Below are 23,068 nucleotides of genomic sequence, written 5' to 3' on the forward strand. Positions count from 1 at the left end.
TTTGGAAAAAAAGAGTTGAGGAGCACCTGAGCATTTTCAATCACCATGATGCAATCAGCTTTTGTCCTTCCAGGGCATCAGCCCTTGGGGGACAGTTTAATGGTTGAGAGAAGCACACAAAAGTAGGGGAAGACCCTCTCCCCACTGAAGGAGGCCTGGACAGTGAAGATGCGTTGGTGGCTGCTGACAGCATAGAAGGAGACCTGTCCCACCTCGTAGTCCAGGTACACCCCAATCTCCCCATCGAGGAGTGGGACAGAGGTGTTGGATGGAGCTGTGAGGGCAACGCAGAGCTCATCATACTTCTGCAAGCCCCAGATCTCAGTGTTAGGCTTGAAGAGGACCCGGCCTTTCCTCTGAACTGACTCACAGGCCACCCCCACAGCCCAGAAGCGCCCATTGGCCTCCACCTCCCAGTAGTGACAGCCTGAGGTGAAGCCCTTGCTGCCCAGCATGCACGGATCTGTGTCGAATCGGCCTGGACCCTCAGGCCACTGGCATTGAGGTCTACCCCATGTAGCTTCTTTGAGGTCCTCAGAGAGGATCACCTCTGGACCCACTGTGGCTGGGTCCAGGGTTACATCCACTGAAAAGCAAACCAGAGAACAAATCAGAAGCCGAATTTAAGCCTAGAAAACACACACCCCCAAAATGCCTTCCCTGATGACTTTTCAAGGAGAAAGGGAGAGGAAGGGTGAGGCTGAAGATGTAAGAGTGAAGAGGTGGAAGTTGGAGATGGAGGATATCCAGTTGAGGATGGACATGGGAGAGCAAAGAGATGGAGGTTGGAGATGGAGGCCCTGGGGAGACAGAAGGTGGAGCTGGAGAATCTCCAACTCCATTGAACATCTCAGCCCAGAAAACACCAGGAACTGGTACTTTGCTCCTCTCTGGCCACCTCTGATTACCTTCAAACTGTTTGGCGGTGTGGTAGTCCAGGGCAAGGTCCCATGTGCATGGCCGTGGTTTGAGGAAGAAAGCCATTGCACCCACAGTGTCCTCTCCTCTTGGCTGGAGGCACAGGAAAAGGAAAGAAAGAATAAAATCTAATTATTATCCTTCAAACAGTCACATCTCAGCTTCTGCTCCTTTCTATGTAAAAAAATGGGTTTAATCACCACATTTAATCAAAATACTTCAAGAAAATAGCATTTTTTTCTTCAACAGTTGCAACAGAGCTTGGTTCATTTATGGGAAACCCTTGGAGATGGATTAAATCAATTAATTCCCTGATGACTATGAAGGGAACATGAGGAGCACATTGGGATGAACCCATCTCCATTGTAGATATTATTATACCCTCAAATCTCCATTCCTCATGCTGGCTGAAGGCTGAATCTATCCAGCTTAAATCCATCTCTGTCTCCACCATTCATCAATCAAATCTGACAAAGCTTATTTGAGTGAGGAAAGTCCCTAAATTGAGATAAGCCACATTCACCTCTCATGTCCAGAGAAATCCTGTGAAGAAATTTGCTCTTGACCTTGGAGAAAATGTGTGTGAGGGATATAAGAGCTGTCACCAAATGGCTTCAAATTCATCCTCTGGAACTCTGTGTGGGGTTTTGCATGCAAACAAGGGGTTGCCTGTGCTAAAGGACCCTGGAAATGAGTAATAATGCCCCAAAACGATTGAATAAAGCATGCTGTGACAGTTGAAAATAAACAGGTTGCTTCTTTTCCATGCGTTTTCCTCAGTGAATCTGCAGATAAGGAGATTAAAGCAGCAAGGTGATGAGTAAAAGTGGGAAAAAGGTGAGAAAATCACCCAAAAGGAGATAAAAGCAGGAGCCATGCTGTTTCTCACCCAAATTCCCCAGCTGGATTGTTACAAGTAGATGAGAAGCAACTAATCACCATGACTCTCCACGGCAAAAACACCTTTAAATCTGAAACAAAGATCCTGAGACCAAAGCAAGGGTAAATCCACTTCCCTTCTTGAGTTCATGGGATGGGGAGGAGGTTCAAAATCCCCTTTTCCCCCCCTACAGACATCAGGGTGATGTAACCCCCCTATCAGCACTGGGATTTTCCCCCTCACTCAAACCTTCTTGGAGCTTTCCTTGCTGTTGCTGGTGCCGTTTTAGGGTCCCTCCAGATGGTTTCCTTCCACTGGCTGCTTCTCCACTGGGTTTTTTTCCTCTTGGGATTTTTTTCTTCCTCTCTCTGGCACAGGCTCAGCCAAAGCTCAGTCCTGTCTCACCCTTTGCCAGCTTTTATCAGCCAAAAAGGGAGGAGCCTTCCAATCTCTCGCCTGCAGATGGGGCCATGACGTGCTTGGACACCCGTTGCACCATCTGATTGCCCTTTTCCCCCCCCTTTCAGGGCCATTTATTTTCTCAACACAGGCACTGGGGAGGGAAGGGAGGAAAATTAAGGCACGCCAAAAAAAAAAAAAAAATATTGCATGGCACCACAAGGGAGGAATTGGTTAAATTTTGCCCCCCTAGTTCCCCAAATCTGCCTCTGGCCCCTTACATGTGATGAAGCTGGACAAGGCAAAGCTGAGAGCAGCTTCCAGGTGAGGAATGTGACAGCAACGCCTGGAAATAAGACAACCTTGTGGAGATAAAATATCTTTAAGGACTACTTGTGGGTGATGAAATTTGCTTTTCCAGCTGGGCCAGGTTGTGCCAGGAACTGAGAGCATGAAAAACCCAGAGGTGGTTCAAGGGCAGGCAGCTTCACCCTGCGCCACTGCCAACCTCCAGCACCCCTTCCTCCCCACCAGGAGGGCAGCATGGCCGCAGCAGCAGCACAGAACCCCTGTGCTGGCTCCGGCCAGAGCTTCATCTCTTGATATTGAAGAGGCAAAAACCCCTCAGGAGGCAATGGGTGAGCCACTACGGGCTGTGGTCATGAAGATTTTTGAAGGACCAGACGAGACCTGTGAGGTGAGATCAGCTTCCTATGACCCATCAGGCCTTTCTCCTTTCCCTCCCCCTGAAAAAAAGGTGCAAAGTGAAAATATTTAAATTTCTTTGTGGGAAAGCAAAGCTCCAGTGCCTGCTCCTAGTTGTGGGAGAAACATAAACCAAGTTGATCCCTGCCTTCCAGGGAAGGCAGCGAGGGGACTTTTTAGGAGGGTTATTTGCTTTCCTCCCTCAAACAATTTAAGATTTTGAAGGCAGGATTATATCAACAGTCTGGGCTGATCGCTTCAATTTTTTTTTTTTTGGGGGGGGGGGGGGTTTGTTGTTTTTTTTTTGGCTTTGTGGTTTTTTTTTTTTTTTTTTTGGGTGTATTCAGGAGAAAATCCAGTCTCACCTGCAATCTCTAAGGAAGGTGTTGGCAGAGTTTCTGGACTGGAGAGTGAAGAAAAGAGAAGAGACACCAGGACTACCTGGTACAGGGGGTCCCCTCGGTTCTTCATCACTGAGGCTGAGTTCGAGTGGCTGTGCCAGCTGCTGGCAGAGCAGGAGCACACAGTGCTGGGGTGGCTGGCTGAGCTGGGTGACAGCCTCACAGCTACCCATGCCAAAAAATCATTGCAGGTGGCCGAGGGGATTGCACAACTCTACAGACTCATTGGGCAGCTGGAGGCCAGGTGCTTGCCCCCGGTGAGTGCCCTCCTTACCCAAAAGTTCTCTCAAAGTGCTGCCTGTGGGGTCTTGAACTCCCTTTTTTCTTCCTTTTTCCTTTTAGGATGTTGGGAACATCCTAAACAGGTATGTGGCAACTGGTTGCTTCATGTCCCTGTCACCTCAACTGCGGAGAGGGGCTTGGCTGATATACCTGTCGCATAACATCTGTCCCTGTTGTTTCTTTTCCCAGTTGGAGTGAAATGAGGCTCCACCTCCCCTCGGGGCTCCCCAAGGACCTGGAGAGGAGCCTGAGCTCCTGCTGCTGCCGAAGTGATGCTCTGTGGGAGGCCCTGGAGAGGTTCAGAGGTATTCAGGTAGAATTCTGACATTTTAGGAGAATTCAGAGGTGTTTTAGGAGAATTTGGAGGCTTTGGGGAGGAATGCAGAGGTATTTGGGATAATTCAGATATATTGGGGGAAGGACTTCAGAGTTATTTTGGGAGGAACTCAGTTGCATTTTGGGATAATTCAGTTATCTGGGGAAAAGTCAGAAGAATTTCAGGAGGCAGAAGAGCTTGTCCACTGGAAAAGCAGCAGCAGGCTCTGCACCCACTCACTCCCCACCTTCTTCCTTCCTCCCAGACATGGATCCCCTCATGGGCCTCCACATAGAGAAGAAGACTCTGGAGACTGGCACTACTCTCCCACAACTTTTGGCAGAGAGAAAAAGTGTGCGGTGGAATGAGGAGGAGGAGCAGGATGAGGTCAGAGAGCCCCGTTGAGGCCAGGAGCCGGCTGGCTGCTAGCAGGGGGTCATTGCCAGGAGATGCAGGACATGGACACAGTAGCTGGACTCTGCAAAATGCCACCTGTGCATCCTCAAACAGAGCCTTAGGTGCTGCCCATATTCCTAGGACACAAACAGTTTTATATCCCGCTCCCCTCCCGGCTGCTTTACTTAGTGACCAATCTTGTGCTGCTGCTCACCATGTAGGTAATTAATTAAAAAAAATAGCAAAACCACCCCCGACTTTCCTTTTGCGCACGTGTGTGTATGCATATGCTAGATTTTAAGGTATTTCTTGGTTCCGCGGGGACAGGAAGGAGGCAGCAGGTGAGCGAGGGGGCAGCGGGATACACGCGTCCGGGTCCCTGGGTACGGTGTGGCGGACCTGTCCCGGGGCCTAAACGATGCGGCCTTGATTGAGAACAGCACGCCCCACTCCTCTCCGCCGCTGGAAGCGGCTGCCCCGGCTCTGGCTGTCGTCCCTCGGCTACCCCCTAACTCCACAAGACAAGCAGCGCGATTAGCGGCGACTCCCCACGGGACCGCGCCTGTCCCGTCCGCGGCCCCCGGTGGCCGTCTCAGTGGCCATCCCCATTGCGGCGCTTCATTTCTATTTATTTTATTCTGCTCTATACGTTCTAGTCACATTTCGCCCTCCTCTCGGTGCAGCCCTTTTGGCGACACCCGTCAGAGGCGACAGCCGGGCGCGGCTTCTCGCGGCGAGGGCGAGCCCTCGGTGCAGCCCCTCTGCCGCCGCCCCGCCCGCGCCGCGGTGCAGTGTTCAGAGTCTGGGCAGCGGCCAGAGCGGCTCGCACCGCACCACCGCGTCGGTGCGGCTCTGCTAGCGCCGTCTCGCCCTCGGGGCAGCTTTTCTGGTGACTCCGGCACCGGCCGCGGCTCAGTTCGTCTCTTGTATCGCCTCTCTGAGCCGCGGGGCAGCGGCCACCCCGCGGGGCAGCTCTGTTTCCTCCGCCTCGCCTCGCCAGCCCACTTCGTGTAGTCGCTTCACCGCCACCTAACTCCGGGGAGAAAATTTCTGGGAAAATATTTGTACCTAGCACATCCCTAACTTTTCCTGCTACTGCAGAAGCCTTATGTAGGCTGAGATCCTTCTTCAAAAAGAACAATAAGTGCCTGACATAATTAAGAATTAATTGAGCATTAATTTGGTCTGCTGTTAACTAAAGTAATTTTCCGGGCGTTTCTCAGAAGAAAGCATTAAAAAAAAAAAAAAAAGAAGGAGAGAGAGAGAGAAAAGGGGGTTCGGTGGGTTTTTCTTTTTCTCTTTTTCTTTTCCCTTCCCTTTTTTTTTTTTTTTTTTTTTTTTTTTTTGCCCCCCGACATCAAACTTTGGGTTTACTTGGGCTCGGTTTCGCGGTCCCGCCCTGTCCCGATCCCCTGTCCCACTCCGCACCTCGAGGAGTCAGTGGGGGGACGGCACAGCGCCGCTGCCCGCGATCAGACAATGAGAAGGGAGCTTTTCCATCCGCCCCCACCCCCATCCCCCCGGGCAAGGGCAAATCTGTGGCTATAAACGGCGTTCTGGGGGGAGTTACAAAAGCCCAATGCGGTTTTTTCCCTATCATTTCTCCCTATTTTTTTTTTTCCCCCGTGAAAAAGCCAAAGCTGATCAGTTTTGGGGCTCAGTGGATCAGTGGATTGTACAGGCGTTTGGGAATATTGAACTTCTTTTACTGTTTTATCAAACTTATAATTCCTGATTAGTATTTAAAAATACTTTATGTGTGTTTTATTATTTTTATAGCTGTATAATAAAATTTGCAATTATATTTAAACACGTATATGTTTTATATTAAAATGAAATATATTGAAACATAGTTAACGTTATTATAGTTAAAATACACTGACTACATTAAAATTATATTTATATATTATGCTATATTATATATGTTTAACATACTTCTATTACTCTATGAAAGTGAAACGTCCTGATGCAAGACCCTCGTTTGATTCAATTTCATGAATTAAGTTTATCACAAAACTTCATTAACATTATTCCCTTCTGGAATTTCTGCTCTAACACCACCTCCCATCATAGATCCTACATCTGCTAGTCCTTTTTTTAATTTTCCTCTTTGCTTCTTATGTTTCCGCCCCCTCCACGGCCCCCCCCCCTCCCCCCCCCCCAATTTTGAGTGCTGACGGACAACGGTGGGTTTTTATTTCACTTTAACCCTACCGCTCCAAGCTTGTATCCACATGAACTCCATGGAACTCTGCTCACTTGCCTCATTCCTGCTTTAATCCTTGTCTCCTGGAGCCCCCTTCTGGCTCCACTTTGCTTCCTCCGGTGCAGCCGGAGGGGTAAGAATTCGCCTTGTAAACAACTGGTCCTTCCTAACCCCCAGCTGCCGCTGCCTGCGTTCCCTTCCCTCTTTAATCCCCCGCTGGCGTTGTCCCGGGGGGCTGTTTCATGGCCGGGGCGGTGGGATGCCGGACCCGCTCGGGGTTGCCTTTGCCTGGAAGGTTCCGGCTGGCCACACCAGCGTCCCGCCCCGCCGCCACTTCCGGGAATAGCCCGGCCGGGCCCCGTTCAGTGCGCGCTTCTCCGAGTGCGTCTTGTAAACAACTATGGCCGCGGGAAACGCTATCAGATAACTCCAGGAGGAAACCACCTGCGCTGTTTGCTTGGGTTTCTTCCAGGATCCTGTCACGATCCTGAGCCTCGGGCACAATTTCTGCCGGCGCTGCGTGTGGCGGTGCGCGGCGGGCGCTCCGTGCCCGCAGTGCCGGGTGCCGTTCCCGCACGGCGGCCTCCGCCCCATCCGGCAGCTGGCCGACGTGGGGGGGGGCCGTGCAGGAGCTGGCCCCGCCGCCGGGGCAGGAGCTGTACCACACGCACCAGCGACCCCTCACTCTCCTCTGTCACCGCGATGGAGTCCTCGTCTGCACCGCCTGCGTCGAGCATCGCGCCGACCCCGCCGTGCCGCTCGAAGAGGCTGCTCGCTGGTACAGGGTGCGTGGATCCCCGTCTCAGACACTCTCCCCCTGCCTGAGCGACGCTAATTCCTTTAAAACTCAGCCCCCAAAATATGTATTTTTGATCAGAGAGAAAGCTTTCCCCCGTCTTTCCAGGGGAAGAAAAGCAAGCCAAGCATCTAAAAGCCAAAACTGAGCTGAAATGCTGCAATTCGGTGAGGGCTGAGTATGAAACATTATAGCGGGTGGTAGTTTTGGGACCAAAACTAAATACTGGAGATTTCAAACGCCTGCTGTCACCCTGCGCCTGCGCTGTGAAGGGTTCCTATTCCGCTTCCGGGTGCGGGGGGAAAACGGGGGTCCCCAAAGGGGGGTTGGACCTGGCTGGGGGTGCAAGGAGTGGGGGAAAGGGGATGGAAACTGAAGGGTGGTGGGAACTTTTTAAGGTCTGGTGGCAGCTTTTTTACAGGGGACCTTGGAGAGATGGGATATCCCCGCCTGTCTGTGAGACCTGTAGTGCCGACTTATACTGTGTGGTTATATATCTGTACGGATAAGGTGAGGGTGTGCACACAGCATAATTATAAAGTTAATTGTAACACGGGTATGCATGTACACATCTGCTTCAGTGCAGCTGCAGAGGAGAATGAGGATGGGGCCACCTGCACTGGCCATATCCCTGGTGCTTTAGGGGTCCCAGCCCACTACCCTGCTTTTCTCCCCTTCTTCAGGAGTATAAACCCCTTTTCCTTGCAGAAACAGTTTGAAGCTTCCCTAAAAACCTTTCAAGAGGAGGACAAGCGACATCCTGGGCTGACTGAGGCAGCAAAGGAGACAAGACAGGAGATGCTGGTGGGTGCTGCTGTCATCTGGGTGCACCGTGGGGGCCAAACTGCTTCATTCCCCTGCCAGCATCCTCCTCCTTGTCCTTCACCCCTCAGACTCGAGTCAGTGCTGAGAAGCAGAAGCTGCAGGCGATGCTGAAAGGGCTCCACCGGGTGCTGAGTGACCAGGAATCACGGTTCCTTTCCTGGCTCCATCGCCTGTGCTGGAGGTTGGAAGAACAGCAACGTGGTGAAGCTGATGAAATGACGTGGATCCGGCAATGCTGTGCAGAGCTCCAGGCCAAGTGCCAGCAACTGGATGGTGACCTGCTACGGGTGAGCCAAAACTTTCACCCAAAATCCCTGTTTCCCCCCTTTTGGCTTTTATTCACAGGAAAGCAGCCCTAAGCATCTTTCTCCCTTCCTCTCCAGGACCCCCAAACCACCTTGAGGCGGTATCGGAGACAAAAAGCATCACCAAGAACACCAGTTTTGGCCCCAAATCCTCCATTTTTAGGATCTTCTTCTCACCCTGCATTCTTTTTCCTCTGGGATTTTTGCTTTGGAGCTGGAGGGGTTGATGGTTAATCCAAAACTTGGTGATGATGGGGGAATCTTCCATCATATCTTGCAGGAGTGGGAGCCTTGCCCAGGGAAGTAAAGTCCCTGTGGTTTTCTAGCAATGAGGAAAGGAAATTAGGGAATTTCTTGGCATTAAACACCCCAATTTGCTCCCCTCGAGGTGCGCAGAGAGGAAGGTGTAGCTGTCACTGCTGTTGATGTCAGAGGTGGAAACAGAGCTTGAGGATTTTGTCTGAAAAACCAACATGCTGGCAGAGGCAGTGACACAATTTAAAGGTGCTTGGAGAGTAAAAATTGGCAAAAAAAGGGAATTTATTAAGCAGAGATGGGAAACTGGGACGGTTCTGGGAGGGCACAGAACCCCAGGGTTGGTAAATTTGGCCGGAAAGTGAAAGTATCACAAATGCTTATTTAATTAAAAGAAAATCAGGGATTTATTCCTGATTAGCCTTAAGGGATGGAAACTGAAGGTGGGAGCTGCAGAAGGCTGTTGGTGGTTAGTTAGCATCCAAATTAGGACACTAATTATGTGTGGAGGGAGGTGATGTCCCAGATCCCAGAAGGGGGTTGTGTCTCCCACCTCAGGTGGTCTTGCCTTCTCTGTGCAACAGGGATTGGGTGGATACGGGGCAGGCGCAGGGCCAGATCTGGAGGTAAAAATCTCTGGGATTATCTTCTATTTCCAGACTTCTTGGAGTGCTCTTTGGAGAAGCACCTTCTTGGAGACGTGAGTCCGGCTTCAGGGACTTACCGAATCCACATGTGGGTTCAGGGCCTGGGGCTGTTTTTCAGATTCAGCATCCAGAGCTGGGGTTCAGCTGCAACACCTGGAGCTGATGCTCTGGTGCAATTTTTGGAGCTGATACTCTGGTGCAATTTTTGGAACTGATGCTCCAATGCATAGAGCCCCATGAACATCCCTCTCCCTGCCAGCAACCGTGACCCTGGATCCAGCCACAGCTCACCTGCAAATCCTGGTGTCAGCAGATGGCTGACCGCAGGCCGCCGGGAATCACCCCCAGCTCCTCTGCCCTCAGGAATGGAACGTTTTGAGTCTCTCTATTGTGTTTTGGGTTGGCAGGGTTTTGTGGGGGGCCAGCATTGCTGGGCTGTGGAGGTTCGTCCCGGTCCTGACTGGGCACTGTTGGTGGCTCGCGAACTTGTGTCCCACAAGGGCTGCTTCGGTCTCAGCCCTGAACGTGGGGTTTGGGCCATGGGGCAGTGGTTGGGGCAGCTGCAGGCTCTCACTTGGCCCAGCTCCGTGTCTCTGCCCCACAACCACACACTCAGACACATCGAAGTGGCTCTGGATTATGCTGGTGGGTGGGTGGCTTTCTGTGATACTGATAGCCAGACAGAAATCTTTTCCTTTCCCCCAGCCACTTTCGCAGGTGAACGACTCTGGCCACTGCTCTGGCTGGGTGAGGGGCCAGCTCTGCTCACACTCTATCCCTGAGGCCCCCAAAAATCCACTATGAACCTCCCAAGTGCAGACACTTCCACCCCAACAAACACTCCACTCAACAACAAACAGCCGCACTACCCCGTAGTCCCGTTTCATTATCCTTATAACACCTAAGGTAACAGTATTAATCACATTTCACCCTTTTGCTCCTCAGTGGGAGAACAGGTATATTTTTAGTTCCTCAGCTGTTTGTCAGAGGAAGCATGGACCAGAGAAACAGGGAGGACCTTCCTAAAAGATTTTTAAGAACTCATCTAGAGGAAGAAGGTGAGCTTTGCTGCTGCTGGATGCCTCATAATAAGGTTTTTCAAGTGGAAACTTTCCTGCTTAGAACTTCTAGAGAATTTAGGGAAAGTGGGCTACAACCATGTTTCATGTCTCCCAAGATCACTCAGGCTGGGGCCTTTTCAGAGTTTTGCATTCACTGCCAGGATAAGTAGGGAGAGAGGCCACAGACAGGATTTCATACCCTATTTCACTGCCTACAAGTGAATAGAAGGGAAAAAAACTGAATGAACCAGTATCTTGAAGCAGTAGAAGGTTGTTCTTAGGGTTCAACCATGTAATAAAGTGCTGTTATCATCAAGCACAGGCAGGACTGGGCAGGTCTTTGCCTCTTGCAGCCCCAGTCACTCTGCCTTCGCTGCCAGGCTTGCTTCCCCATCCACACGTACTCTTCACATTGGTCTGAGGAAGAGGAGAAACTACCAGGAAAGGTAGCAACTTTTATCTTTGTGGCCCTAATTTTAAACAAGGGTCCTGACAAAACACAGGTCACAGCTAAGCCCAAATTACAGCCCTGCTCAGTTGTATAATTAGTTGTTTCCCTGTTTGGCTTACGGTGAGGTTGGTCTTTCCTTGAAAGACAAGGTCCAGCAATGTGTAAATAAAAGCACTTCTCTGCGGCACCCTTCTCCAACAGATGAGCTTCCAACACTCCATCCACTTTTCATCTGAAAAGCTTTACGGATATTTAATTTGAAAGTCCATACAAAAAATAAAAAATTCTGCCTTCTTGTGTAACTCAACAGCCCCACAGCTGGCTCTCTAGCATTGGAGTGAGGAGGAAATCAGCCTCTTTTTGCTCAAGGGCAGCTCAACAGCATCGCATCAGCAGCTGGGAGGGCAGATGGTTGGGTGTGGAGGGTGCCCCCACTCCTTGAGCAGAGCTAGCAGATGCACCTCGCAGCCTTCCCACAGGGGCCTGTGGACCCCAAAACCCTCCTGAGTGACAGGCACACCTCATGCCAGCGCATGAAAGGCTGTGGGGAGCAGCTGAAGAGGTCTTTTTTCCACAAGAGACAAAGTTTTTTCCACAAAGCTGGAGCCCAGGGTGCATTTTTTGGGGGTTTGAGGCTTGAGGATGAGCATTTCCAGAGGGAATTTTGCCATTGCCTCCTGCTTCCCCCCATGCTTCTCTCCCACTAATACCTCAGGATCAGACTGAGTGGGAGCTGTGCATCCAAGGGAAGTGCAGCAGGCATGGAGGGGCAAACCTGAATGAAGACTCCACGATGGTGGAGATGTTGCACCTCCTCCGCTCCTCATTGGGGAAGTGAAAAAGTGGATTTTGGGGATGTGTTTACAACTATTCAGGTTAATAATTTGTTGGGTGCTTATAAAAATGGAGCTTAAAAGGCACTTTTTAAAAAAGCATCTTGTTACATCTAGAAGACAGAAAATACAGCTCCAGTGCAAACCAGGGAGGTGTCAGTGGTTTTAATCCTCTGGTTTTGGGGAGGTTTGCTCCATTTTGGGTCTTCTCCACAAGGGAGCAGCAAGCACAGTGGGAAATGGGGATTTTCCACCTCAGAACAGTGCCCACAGCAAAGAAATCCCCAAAATAGAGACAAACTTGTTAAATGGTGGCCTCTGCACTTCTGCCTTGAGGATAACATGCAGATAAACCCCAACCCCTTTGTTTTGGAGAAGACCGTCCCCTTTTAAGTGAAAATAAGATTTGTTGTTTTCAGCACTAGCAGTGGACATGGGGAGGAAACAGCTCCAAAAATATCCCCAACTCTTGCAGAATTAACCCAAATCCTGCTTGTGAGGGGGGGGCATAAGTTTTTCAGGTATCACTAGTTTGCCCAGTTCCCCTCCTCACGGGCCTTTCCCCCCTCTTCTTACTCAGTTTATTGGGATAAAATTTCAAAATTTCATTTAATTTTTTTCCATTTTGTAACTTTCCCTCCTCTGAGAAGACACTTTTTCTCCCCAGAATGAAGCCAAGCAGGACGTTTCTCCCTCCAAGCCCCTTCATTGCCCAAAACCCCCTCCAAAAAGCCAGATCTGAGGATTAAGCTAGAAGGGGCTCTTTTTAATGGCTGAATATAGGGAATGAAACTCTATAGTGCAGTACAGGGCCTCAGCGGCATGAATAGAGCTGGTAGCTGGGTTGAGCAAAAGAGGTCTGAATTTTGGGTGATTTTTAGTTTTTGCCTTTTATTCTGTAAAATAGTCACTTGCATTAGACCTGAATTTCCCACATGAGGAATTTCCCCTTAGAGTTGTGGTGAGCCAGGTGTGCTTTGCTGCTCACCCAAATCCTCCACATGAAAACTCACTAAACTCCAAAAAAATGATGAAAAAGGGTGAAATTGTGATAGACTGAACTTTTCTCTTTAAATAAACTGGTTGAGCTCAGCCATTTATTGGTCACTCATAACCTGGGACTGGTGTCTTCAACAAGGTGGTTTTGAGCCACACTGCAGTGCTGCCCCAGGTGGGACCCTCTGGGGGATGGGGACAGCCAGAAGTGAGGATATTTAGGGAGAAATTATCTGTGAGAACAAAGACATCTAGGATGGGAGGTTGAGGACTTACGGGGACAGGGACCTCTGGGGCTGGTTGGGAGTCAGTTGGGTCCCTGGGTCAGGGACCTCTAAGGCACGCAGATGACATGCAGTGTTTCGGGTCAGGGGTGGGTGACGTGCCCATGTTGAGATGGGCCTGTCCCTAGCTCCATGACCCTCTGTTCCCGCTGCACACATTTGCTGCGCCAGGGCCAGGGTTCACCACCCGCGTGTCTCTGTCCTCAACAGCCAGCCCAGGGGAAGAATGAACTTCTTTATACTGGCACCTGTGTGTGACCAGCAATGTTTGATGTGACTGGCCACAAAATCATGGTACCAAGAAGCAGGAGGACACTGACAGTTTAAAGCAGGTCCAAGCTCACTGTGAAAACCAGATTCATGCTGTAAATGTAATGTCCTGGGAGAAGAGGTCAGGAAGGAGCTCTTCTCTGGCTCCCAGGCCACCAGGAGGTGCTCCAGATCACTCCTCACCCAGAGTGGAAAGCCACAGCACCATGCCTTATCCTGCTCCCACATCTCCTCTTCAATTCCTGTTGTGGCCCCTCACAGCTCTCTGCTAACAGGATTCCAGCCAGCCTCACATCCACCAGTGCAACCCTCCTAGGGATCTAGAGAAGCCAGGATGATCCTGCCAGGGCCCCCAGCGGAGGCCAGGGAGCCTGCCCCCATGTCCCCATGCTTACAGATACTGCAGTAGCCTTCACAAAGGACAGAGCTAGTGGATGAGTGCTGGTAAGTCTGTCCTCCCTCCTGGAGGTGCCCCGTAGCCAGCACTACAGGGAGAGGGCATGTCATCCCATGTAGAGCCCCTGGCTCCTCAGGGCTCATCCATGGAAAGGGGAACTGTTAAGTGTGGAGGGGAAGAGGTTTTGATGACTAACATTTTGGCTGATGAAAATTCAGTAAATGTTAATGAAATTTCAGAGTAGTTCTGGAGGCAGTGAGTTTAAATGAAATTGGGGAAAAATAACATTGCTGCAAAGCCAGCTGCATCTGATACAAGAGGAGCCAGACAGAAAAAGAATCGAACAGTGCTGGAAATGCTGCTGCCTGCCAGTGTCCCAGCAGTGACGAGATAAAAGTTCTGTGGAGTAAATATCCACTGTCTTCCAAAAACAAGTCTGGACCTGCCAGGCTGTCTTGGACCCAGCCCCAGCACCTGGCACCAGGCACCAGGCACCCAGCTGTGGGCTCTCAGGCACCTCAAATCCCAAGCTATCCTCATCCCTCAACATCCCAACTCCCTGCAGCCAGGGTGAGATGTCCCCAACCTTCTCCAGCACCTTCAGCACCCAGCACCCCTCATCCTGCCACTCTTCACCATGGCCCCCCAGCAAGCTATCCCAATGATGTTGGGGTGGATGGTGCCCACAATGGTGACTGCCTGGATCAAAGCCCAGGGACCCCTGACCAGCACCACATGGAAGAAGATGCCCTGTGGGGCACCTTTTGGTTCCTGAGAACCCCTCACCCATCCACCATCACCCAGTCCTCACAAGGCTGTGGGTGGTCACCAGCATGTAGGGCGGTGAGAAGAGAGGCATGGCCCCTGTCCCCTGTGGGTGCCCACAGCTAAGCCTGCTGGGTGCTGAGCACCATGGGCTTGGTGTGACAGTCACGGTCCTGTGTACCCAAACACTCACTCTGACCTCTATTCCTGCATGTCCCCTGATGCCCTGGTGTTTCCCAGACTCTTAAACCAGATGCAGAGGTCTCTGTCTCCATAAGCTGAGTCTCAAAACCCTTATGGTTGTCCCCAGTCTTCTAAGATTCCCAATGCCCCTGATATCCCTATCCTCACAGATCTATCACTGTTGCATTGCTTGGTTTGGTTTAGCAAGCTGCAACCTTCCTGTAAAGTGCTGCGGGGCTGCTTAGGATGATGTTCTGCTCTCCCATAGCCCTTTTCGGTGGCCCCACACTCCTACTCCAGCACGGTGATGGTAAAGGAGGCGAGAAGGGTCCCCTGCATAGCGACCTAAGAGGGAACTTTATTTTACACGATGACCAGCCAGTTCCCAGAGGCAGAGAGACCAGGTGGTCAGGGAGCTTGGGGTCTTATGTGGGGATGAGGGGGGCGGAGAGAGCACGTGGACAAATGATCTCATGGCACAGGGGCGGTACATGGGCAGAATTGGGGTACTGGAACCAATAGGGAGAACCCGAGGGTGTGGCCAGGACTAGGGCCAGGGGAAGGAGGGGACAATGCGGAAGGCAGACAATTTAATAAGAGTGGGGAAATACAGCACCACGTATCACCCTTAATGTCCCCACCTCTGGCGGTCCCTATCCCCCTGGAGGGTTCCACCTGGGAGCAGCACCCCAGAGTGAGGTTGGGGCCTCCCCACAGGGCTGTGGAATGTGAAGCAGGTGAAGATGATGTCACTGGACACCCTGAGGGCCTCAACTTTGGGAGAGACAGATGGTGTGGAAACTGCACCTGCTGCAAGGTCACCGTCATTTATGGGACACCAAGGACCTAGAGGACACCACTGTCACCTAATGGACACCAGGGACAGTAGATGGCATGGATGGTGAGGACAGCAGTGACAGTAGCACCACCACTGCACCTTCCACAGGGAGCTGAGCATCCCCTGCAAGGGTCCCAGAGATTTGCTACATTCCCACGGCCCGATGACAATGATGTTGAATTCTGCCCTGAGCCTGATGCGGGAGAGGGAGCAGTGCTGCTCGGGCTCACCTCGAGTTCCCCCAAGATGCATGGTGCTGCTGCAGCCTCACCAAAGAGCAGTTCAGCTCAGGGCCACCAGCATCATGGGTGGGGGGCAATCCAGGGACTACACCTCTTGCACCTCCACAGCCCATGGGTTGGGGGCAACCCCAGCCCCTCCACCTGGCTTGGGCATACCCCCCGCACACCCACATGACCCAGTCTGGGGGCTTACTCCAAGCTCTCCTGCTTCTGTCCCCACCACGACTCTGCCCTCCCCTGTGGCACCTGTCCAGCTTTAGGATGGCAGCTCTGAAGCGGGGGGTTACTTTTGAAATCAATCTTGCTTAGAATATCCCAAACACAGCAGGTTACCATTTTTTTATTAACTTGGGGCAGCTGTCCTGGTCTTTTCTTCATGAAGGGCTCTGAGCACCTAGTCCCAGCCAGCTGCCTGACTGCTGATTCCATGGGCAGGGACTGGATCTGCAGCAAATGCCACAGTGCTCGGAGTCAGTGGTTGAGGTCTGAGGCTGGCTGGTGCTCTAGTAAGGTGGTGGTGCCTGGGGGTGAAGGACAGAGGTAAGCCCCATGAAGCCCACGGGCATCTGTACAGCCAGAGACCCGCAGGGACAGGGTAGTGGCACCTGCCCTCCAATATATGGGCTGTTGTCCCACACTGGCCAGGGCCATCTCCACACTGCACTCCATCTTGAACACCAAGGACCCAAGGACCAGTTGTCCCATCTGCCAGTCACCCCCATCCATCCTGCTTCCACCCCTCCTCAGCCTGCCCCAGACCCCAGACCCTCCCTGCACCTACCCAGGCATGCAGACAGAGCCCTGCTCACCCAACACCAGCAAACAGCTGACAGGCCATACCCAGCTCATCCTGTGCCCTCTTTTCCACCTCAGACCCGAGGTGCTCCTTGCCCCGATCCACACGGTCATCTGTGCCCAGCAGCTCAGTCACGCCAAGCTGGGAAGGAGAGTGGCTGGCTGCCATGTGGGGCCCAATTCAGCATCCCCAAGCAACCCTCCCCACCCATCTCTCCTCAAGGAAACAGAGGGTGGATTCCCTCCAGATGCTCAGCATCTCTCTCCCAGCCTTGTTCCTCCCTGACATTCCTCATCACCATCCCTACCTTTTTGGAGAGCCATAGGACATCCTTGGGTGGTGTGTTGGACATGTCCTGACGCCTGCAGCTCTGCGACTTCACGAACTTGCTACTGACCAGCTTCCTGAGGGATGGGGCATGGGGATGCTCATCATCCAGCACTGTGGTGCCCTGGACTTCATCCCACTGTACCAGGGAGCTGGGCAGAGGGTGCTCCCCACTGAGGGACGTCCCTGCTGACTACCTGACAGCTGCTGCAGGAAACCCATACCTGCCCCACTGTGCTGAATCCCCACCAAGCCTGAGGTCAGGCTGAGACCTGTGGCTTCAGTGCCACTGAGGCCAGGGCTTGATGGAGCAGTGCAGCAGAGACTTTAAAAGCCCAGAGACCTGGGGCAAGAACAGGCGGCATTCTGTGGCCCCCTCTGCTCCCCTGCCCTCCCCAGGCCCCCCGGTCCCCTCCGTCCCCACTCAGGGAAAAGATCTCCCTTGCCAAGGACTATCGGGCACCCCAGAGGCCAGTGATGGGTCCCCATGTCCCCTACCTGTGACTGTGCTGCTGTGCTTGCTCCTCTGTGGTGACAGTAGAGAGATGTGTAGCGTGGCTGCTAGGCAGCAGTGGGAAGAGTGGCAGCGTGTCAATGTGCCTGGGGAGGGCAGGAGCTGTGGGTGGGTGATAGGGGACAAACAAGCCACCCCAGCTTGGGGCAGAGCACCAAAACCCATAGGCTTGTACCTCACAGCATCTCTGCCTGCTGCCCTCAGGGAAGTGTTCCCAGAAGGGGTTCCCACTCCACATCTGACAGACATGGCTTCAGGGGGGGCTCAGCAGTCAGACCCTCCCAGGGAGACACTCCAACCCCCGTGCCTGAGACAGCAGGGCATCACCAGCACCCAAGCCCGCACCCCACCCCACCCAAGTAGCCGCCCAATACACCGGTGCTGGGTGCTACTCACGGGCCAGGCACCTGTATGTTGAGGCGCCGGTCGCAGGACAGGCAGTTGTAAGGGACCAGCAGCTGCCTAAGGAAGAAAGGGCTGGATGAGCTCCTGACAGGGCTGCAGTGCACACAGCCAGCAGCTCACAGGCACTAACATGTGCCAGGCACATTGCTGCAGGGAGTCTCAAAGTTTGCAGGGGGAACTGTGGTATGTTGAGCCTGGTCTCCCCCCAAGCCAAGGGGACAAGGAGACAAGCTTGCCTTGGCACTGCTGAACTGTGGCCATATCCCAGTACGCAGGGATATGAGGGGAAGGAGCCAGGCACTCACAGTACCATCCAAATCAGCCCTTGCCTTGGTGTCAATACCTTGTCAGTGCTCACAATTCCCCTACACCTTGCCAAGGTGGGCAGGTCATGACTGAGGCCTGTGGCACCACGTTGCACCCCTGCCCAGGGGAACAACCCTCTGTCCTCCATCCTTGCACCTCTGCACCCACACCCCAGTTTTGGTTTGGACAGCTCTGTTCTGCAGACATCCGTTCCTGTGCCTCCCTTGATGTGGGGAACCTGATACTGATAGGTGAAGAAGGTGTAGCTGCTTTGTCAGAATCCCTGCAGTTTGTTAGCTACATTGGTCTGATGCCAGGGTACCATACAGGAGGGAAAAAGGCCAGTGCAGCTGCCAAAGCCAACAGCATCCTATTTCACTCACTGCTTAATTCCAGCAGCGTTGTCAAGTTCTACCGACAGCTCGTCCCTGAGATCCTTGATGGTCCTTGCCCAGGTATCCTCCAGCTGCTTCTGGAAAGGCCCCAGCTCCAGGCGATCCAGCTATGGACAGATATACACCCTCAACCAGCTGCTCCAGGATGAAACACGGTAGTCCCCAGGGAAAAGCCAGCGGAGGGGGAAACCTCAGTGGGATGCTGCCTAAGGCCGCAAAGGAGGCAGTTCTGTGCCGTGAGGATAAGCACCCCTCACCTTGGAGTCCAGGGCATCACTGAACTGCTGCTGGGCCTCCTTCCAGCGCTGCTCCTGGCCTGATACCCGTCTCAGCAACTCCCGCAACCTCTCCTCCAGACACTCCATGCTCGCATCAAAATGGGCACAACTGACTTTGTTGCCCAGGGCAGCTTTGTCCACTTTCTAGCAGGGAGGAAAGGCAGGAGAGCAGTGGGACAGGGCAGAGGTACAACAGGCAGGGCCAGCATGTGTTGGGGACAGAGGTAGAAACGTTTCTGCTGAGCCATTTTTTTTTCAGGGCTGTGTGGCCTGCTTACCCCATCACACCCATGAGGTCAAAAGGGACTTAAAGAAGGAGACAGAGGGACCTGGCAAGGGATCTGCAGCCAGTCTGGAAGTACTCACACCCTCCCTCTGCCACACCCAGGCCACTTTTGCCACCGAGTACCCAAAAGGACAAAGGACATTTGTCACCCTGCCCAAGATCCCCAAAATCCCTTTGGCTGAAGATGGACTCCTCAAGACCATACCAGCAGCAGCAGGTCCTCCTTGTCTGCTTTCTTCTCGAGACCCTCCAGGGACCGGAACAGAGCCTTCCAATACAGAAAGCATCTCATGACACCACAGCAGGGTCAGAGCTGTGTTCTGGCCAGTCAATGCTCCCTGCTCTTTGGGAATGGCCCTTTGAAGCAAGAAGGCTGCGAGCAGGTGGGCAGGGGATCAGACCTCTGGCAGTCTCCAGCCTCGGTGTGCCTGGGTGATACTCTGACCCTGTGGGGGGCTTGGCCACCAACCTCGATATGTTTCTGATGCTGGTGATGGTCATCCCGGAGGCTCCCTGTGATGTAGCTGAGCTGCTCGCAGTCCCCTTCCACCCGCATGACTGTGGCCTGGATGCTCTTCAGCAGCTCCTCATCCTGCTCCAGGGAGGAAGACCACAAGATGGGGTCACGCAAGGGGTGTGTGGCTGCCCCTCAGGGGCAGATCTGGGTTACTGAGCCATCAGCCATGAGCCCTCAGTGCCAGCAGGACATTTGTATCAAGGCTTTAATTTCCTGCCATACTACCAACCTGTCCAAACCAAACTCGGGGGTAGCAAGGGGCTGCTCTACACTGCAGTGAGCACAACCAGACAAGAGGTCCTGACACAGCCTCCCAAGCCCCCCCATGCTGCCAGCTGCCTACCTGGGTCTTCTGTGGCAGTGACCTCTGCACCTGCTGTGGTACTAGGGAGTCCACCTGCTCCTGGAGCTTCTCACAGCGGTGTAGGAGCTTCCTCACAAGCTTGGACTCAGAGCTGCGGTCAGGGCACACTGTCTGTGACTCTCCCTGCTCCTGCCCCACACTCCCCATCATTGCCCTCAGCTCATTCAGCTGCAGAAAAGGGAGAAGGAATCGATTTTGAGATAGGATGGATGCAGCCAGCAGACCCAGGTGCCATGGGGGCCAGATGGCCCTGACCAGGCAGGGAATGCGGCCAGGAACACCACAAGGAGCACCCTGCCATTCAGGACAACAATTGGAGTGCCCCCCCAAACCTCACCCGCTCCTGAAGCTGGTCAGCTGTGACCAGCTGCTTCAGTGTGGCCTTGGTAATCTTCTGCTCTTCTCTCAGCTCCTTCTGCTCCTGATTAATCTCCTGCAGTGCAGACCTGGCCAGCAAGATGAGGGCACAGGCAGACTGAGCCTCCACAAGGCCACTCGGGAGGTGAGCTTTGCTCCCCAAACCTGATGCTCCTGGACTGCCACCCCCCACACCTCCCGGTTCCCCTGCAGCCCCGTGGAATACAAAATCTTCTCCCCATCCTCTTACTCCAGCTGTAGGGGGATCTGATTGGTGCCATCCACTTCGCACTTGGCTACAGTCACACCCAGTTTTCCAACAGCATCCTCCAGCTGTCTTATCTGGGAAGGATGGTGGTGGCAGAGTCAGGGCATGGACCCCATGCTCTCCCTCACCTGCCCTCTCTCTGACAACTCCCCCTGGCATCCTTGCAGCCCCCTTAGGGACTGCTATGGGCTTACCTTCTCCTTCTCACCCTGCAGGTCTCTGGCCAGGCTCTGCAGGGAAGACATCTGGCCCTGGAGCTCAGACAGGTTTCTGATGATGCTCTCCATTGCTGGATGGCCTGCTTGGGATCCAGGCTGTGCCCCAGGGCTCTGCCCCAGCTTGTCCATGTCTGAAGTGGGGGGCTTGGCAAGGGCAGACTGGTGGTGGGGGACCAGTGGCTGGGCAGCAGCATCCTGGAGTGGGATGAGAAGAGGGACAGCATCCACAACTGAGCTTGGGCCCAAGCCAGAGAGACTCTGAGCAGGCTGTGGCTGCCAAGCACTGGTGGATCTTTACCTTCTTTCCTTCCCAGCACCCATGTTCCCTTTTTTTGGGGCCATTTAGTTCCAAGTGCCTCAGCATCCCTTTGGCTGAGGCAGGCAGTGACCTCTACTACCAGGTTGATCTGCAGGCAGAGGTGGGGGGCGCCTAGTGGGCATGGCTGAGTTCCCATGCTTCCCTCATGGGACCCCCTTCCCACTCTTCCCTCCAAGTGCCCTTCATGCTGGGTAACACCCAGGGTCCCAGGGCAGGGGTGGCAGGGCAAAGTCTTGAGAGGCTGGGTGGGGGAGGGCCCAACTCACTCCCAAAAACAGCAGCTCACCTGGCCAAGGGCTTCCTGGATCATCCGGATGCCTTCTCCCATGCGGGACTGTGCGGCCTTCATCTCATTGACTTCCTTACGGAGATCCTTGCAGAGATCTGTGGTCTAGGAGAGGCGGGTGGAGGGGATGAACCTCAGGGGAGGGTCCCTGGGGACCTGCAGGACCTTTGCCTGCACCATGGTCTGTGGGGTACAGTGCAGGGTCTGGCCCAGCCAGATAGCTGGGCACTGTGGGCAGCACTCTCCATTCATCTGGCACAGCCAGATGCAGCTGAACCTCTGGCATCCAGAGAGGTCACAGGCTGCTGTCTCAGATCTGCAACATGCTGATGGAGGCAGCTCACCTGGCCAAGTGCCTCCTTGATCCTCTGGATTTCCTCTCCCATGTTGGACTGCACGGCCTCAGTCCCAGCCATCTCCTTGTGGGGCTCCTGGGAGAGAGCTGTGGCCTAGGAGAGACAGGTGGAGGGGGCAAGCCCCAGGCAAGCAGCTCCCCAGAGGCTCCCACCCCTGTCCTGGGGAGCCTACGGCACACCCTGGGTCAGCAGGAAAAGACCCAACATGGGAAGGACCCAAAGCACTTGGAGCAGTGTTCCAGCCCCGGATTCTCTCTCTGAATCTCCCTCCCCTTCCCACAATGAAACTCAGCATGCTGCTTGGAGCTTGGGCTTCAACCAAACCTTGATATAAGGGCACGGACCCCAGAGGAGGGGGGATCTTGGGGGGAGCACCGAGGGGGGTGGGAAAAGCTTCTACCTTGGAGATGCCACTCTCTTTGGCTTCAGTCTTCTCCATCTGTCCCACGTCGGCAGCCACGGAGGTGACAGGAGGGCCACTCCTGGTCCCCTGCAGCTTGTCCTTCCCAGGCAGCTGCCCCCTGGGTGGCTGTCCTGTGCCCCGAGCCCCAGCCTCGGTGCTGGACCCGCCCCCCTCCTCCTGTGGGCCGGGCACAGCCCCCTGGGGGATCACATCCTGCAGGCCCAGCAGGCTCAGGTGCTCCAGTATGACCCTCAGCAGTTTGCGGAGCGCTTCCAAGTTGACATTGACCTCGGGCGTCCCGATGGCCTCATCCAGCAGCTCTAACAGGCTGACTGAGGCCATGGCTGCTGCCCTGCCCGAAAACACAGCACCTGTCCTGGGGGATGGGAGCCTTCGTGCTGGGAGGAAAGCTGCAGATGGAAATGTGGGCAGCCAGCAGCCTCCTTCCTCCTCTTCCTCTGCCTTCCTGAGCCCCAGCCGCATGTGCCTGTGTTTGTGGTGTCTCTTGTTGCCAGGTAACCCCTGGCCCTGGCAGCCGATTGTCCCGGAGGAATGGAGGAGGCCGGACTGGAAGGGACTTTTTACAGACCATCGAGTCCCGGGTTTGCAGCTGTGGTGGGCCAGGGACCCCTGGCTGTCGGGGTCCCCCCTGATGGCCCCCTTGTTCTTCAGCCACCCAACTTTGGATTGTGGCAACATCTGGCTACGGACCCCAAAATTCCCTTGCTCCCCTTGATCTTCATCCACATTCTACCTTGGGGTGGGGGGGGGGAGCATTAGAGGTACCCCAACCCCCTCCACCCCCTCAAGTGTCGCCCCGCCTTGGGCTGCCCCGGTACAGCACAGCCGAGGGCAGTGACGCAGCTGCCATGGTGCTTGAGCCACGGGGCTGAGCAGGGGTGTGAGGAGCCAATTCAGTTTTTATTTGCCTCAGCAATGGTTTTCAGAGGCATGTGGAGGAGGGGGTGCACACGTGCCATGTCCAGGAGGCAGCTAGGAGAAGATGGAGGAAAGCCTTGTGT

At 53.7% G+C, this 23,068-nt stretch overlaps 4 protein-coding genes across 11 annotated transcripts; 2 read left to right on the plus strand and 2 right to left on the minus strand.

Moving 5' to 3' along the window:
• Positions 1-49: 49 nt before the first annotated feature.
• LOC116437969 (E3 ubiquitin-protein ligase TRIM58-like) lies at positions 50-2,287 on the minus strand. Of its 2 annotated transcripts, none has more exons than XM_032096386.1 (3): positions 2,048-2,287; positions 909-1,011; positions 50-586 (listed from the first exon to the last, which is right to left on the minus strand). In XM_032096386.1, exons 2-3 carry the CDS (start codon positions 982-984, stop codon positions 78-80), a joined length of 585 nt encoding a protein of 194 aa, XP_031952277.1. In that variant the 5' UTR covers positions 985-1,011; positions 2,048-2,287; the 3' UTR covers positions 50-77. The 2 variants fall into 2 exon arrangements, with proteins under 2 accessions (XP_031952277.1, XP_031952278.1); XM_032096387.1 differs by lacking the exon at positions 2,048-2,287 and adding an exon at positions 1,442-1,751.
• On the plus strand, positions 1,764-5,547 carry LOC116437967. 5 transcript variants are annotated; one of them, XM_032096380.1, is made up of 7 exons: positions 1,764-1,920; positions 2,451-2,521; positions 2,619-2,894; positions 3,495-3,560; positions 3,646-3,668; positions 3,775-3,890; positions 4,167-5,547. In XM_032096380.1, exons 3-7 carry the CDS (start codon positions 2,649-2,651, stop codon positions 4,304-4,306), a joined length of 591 nt encoding a protein of 196 aa, XP_031952271.1. In that variant the 5' UTR covers positions 1,764-1,920; positions 2,451-2,521; positions 2,619-2,648; the 3' UTR covers positions 4,307-5,547. The 5 variants fall into 5 exon arrangements, with proteins under 5 accessions (XP_031952271.1, XP_031952270.1, XP_031952272.1 ...); XM_032096379.1 differs by having other exon boundaries at positions 2,451-2,894; XM_032096381.1 differs by lacking the exon at positions 2,451-2,521 and having other exon boundaries at positions 1,843-1,920; positions 2,732-2,894.
• A 1,383-nt stretch (positions 5,548-6,930) lies between these two features.
• On the plus strand, positions 6,931-12,772 carry LOC116438278 (E3 ubiquitin-protein ligase TRIM58-like; the record flags this gene model as incomplete). The annotated part of the gene is made up of 4 exons (XM_032097111.1): positions 6,931-7,033; positions 7,091-7,333; positions 8,164-8,411; positions 9,562-12,772. Coding segments are annotated over 4 exons (1,146 nt in total), but the record flags the coding sequence as incomplete, so codon positions are not given.
• A 3,184-nt stretch (positions 12,773-15,956) lies between these two features.
• LOC116437966 (hyaluronan mediated motility receptor-like) lies at positions 15,957-22,770 on the minus strand. Of its 3 annotated transcripts, none has more exons than XM_032096374.1 (16): positions 22,044-22,770; positions 21,632-21,736; positions 21,288-21,392; positions 20,659-20,877; positions 20,447-20,538; positions 20,177-20,285; positions 19,819-20,007; positions 19,428-19,550; positions 19,164-19,226; positions 18,652-18,816; positions 18,383-18,501; positions 17,685-17,750; positions 17,273-17,374; positions 16,755-16,851; positions 16,492-16,588; positions 15,957-16,172 (listed from the first exon to the last, which is right to left on the minus strand). In XM_032096374.1, the coding sequence occupies exons 1-16, from the start codon at positions 22,743-22,745 to the stop codon at positions 16,123-16,125; spliced, it is 2,403 nt and encodes an 800-aa protein (XP_031952265.1). In that variant the 5' UTR covers positions 22,746-22,770; the 3' UTR covers positions 15,957-16,122. The 3 variants fall into 3 exon arrangements, with proteins under 3 accessions (XP_031952265.1, XP_031952264.1, XP_031952267.1); XM_032096373.1 differs by having other exon boundaries at positions 19,428-19,553; XM_032096376.1 differs by lacking the exon at positions 16,492-16,588 and having other exon boundaries at positions 19,428-19,553.
• Between the last annotated feature and the right edge of the window lie 298 nt (positions 22,771-23,068).

Source organism: Corvus moneduloides, chromosome Z (assembly GCF_009650955.1).
Source record: "Corvus moneduloides isolate bCorMon1 chromosome Z, bCorMon1.pri, whole genome shotgun sequence".
Classification (NCBI taxonomy): domain Eukaryota; kingdom Metazoa; phylum Chordata; class Aves; order Passeriformes; family Corvidae; genus Corvus; species Corvus moneduloides.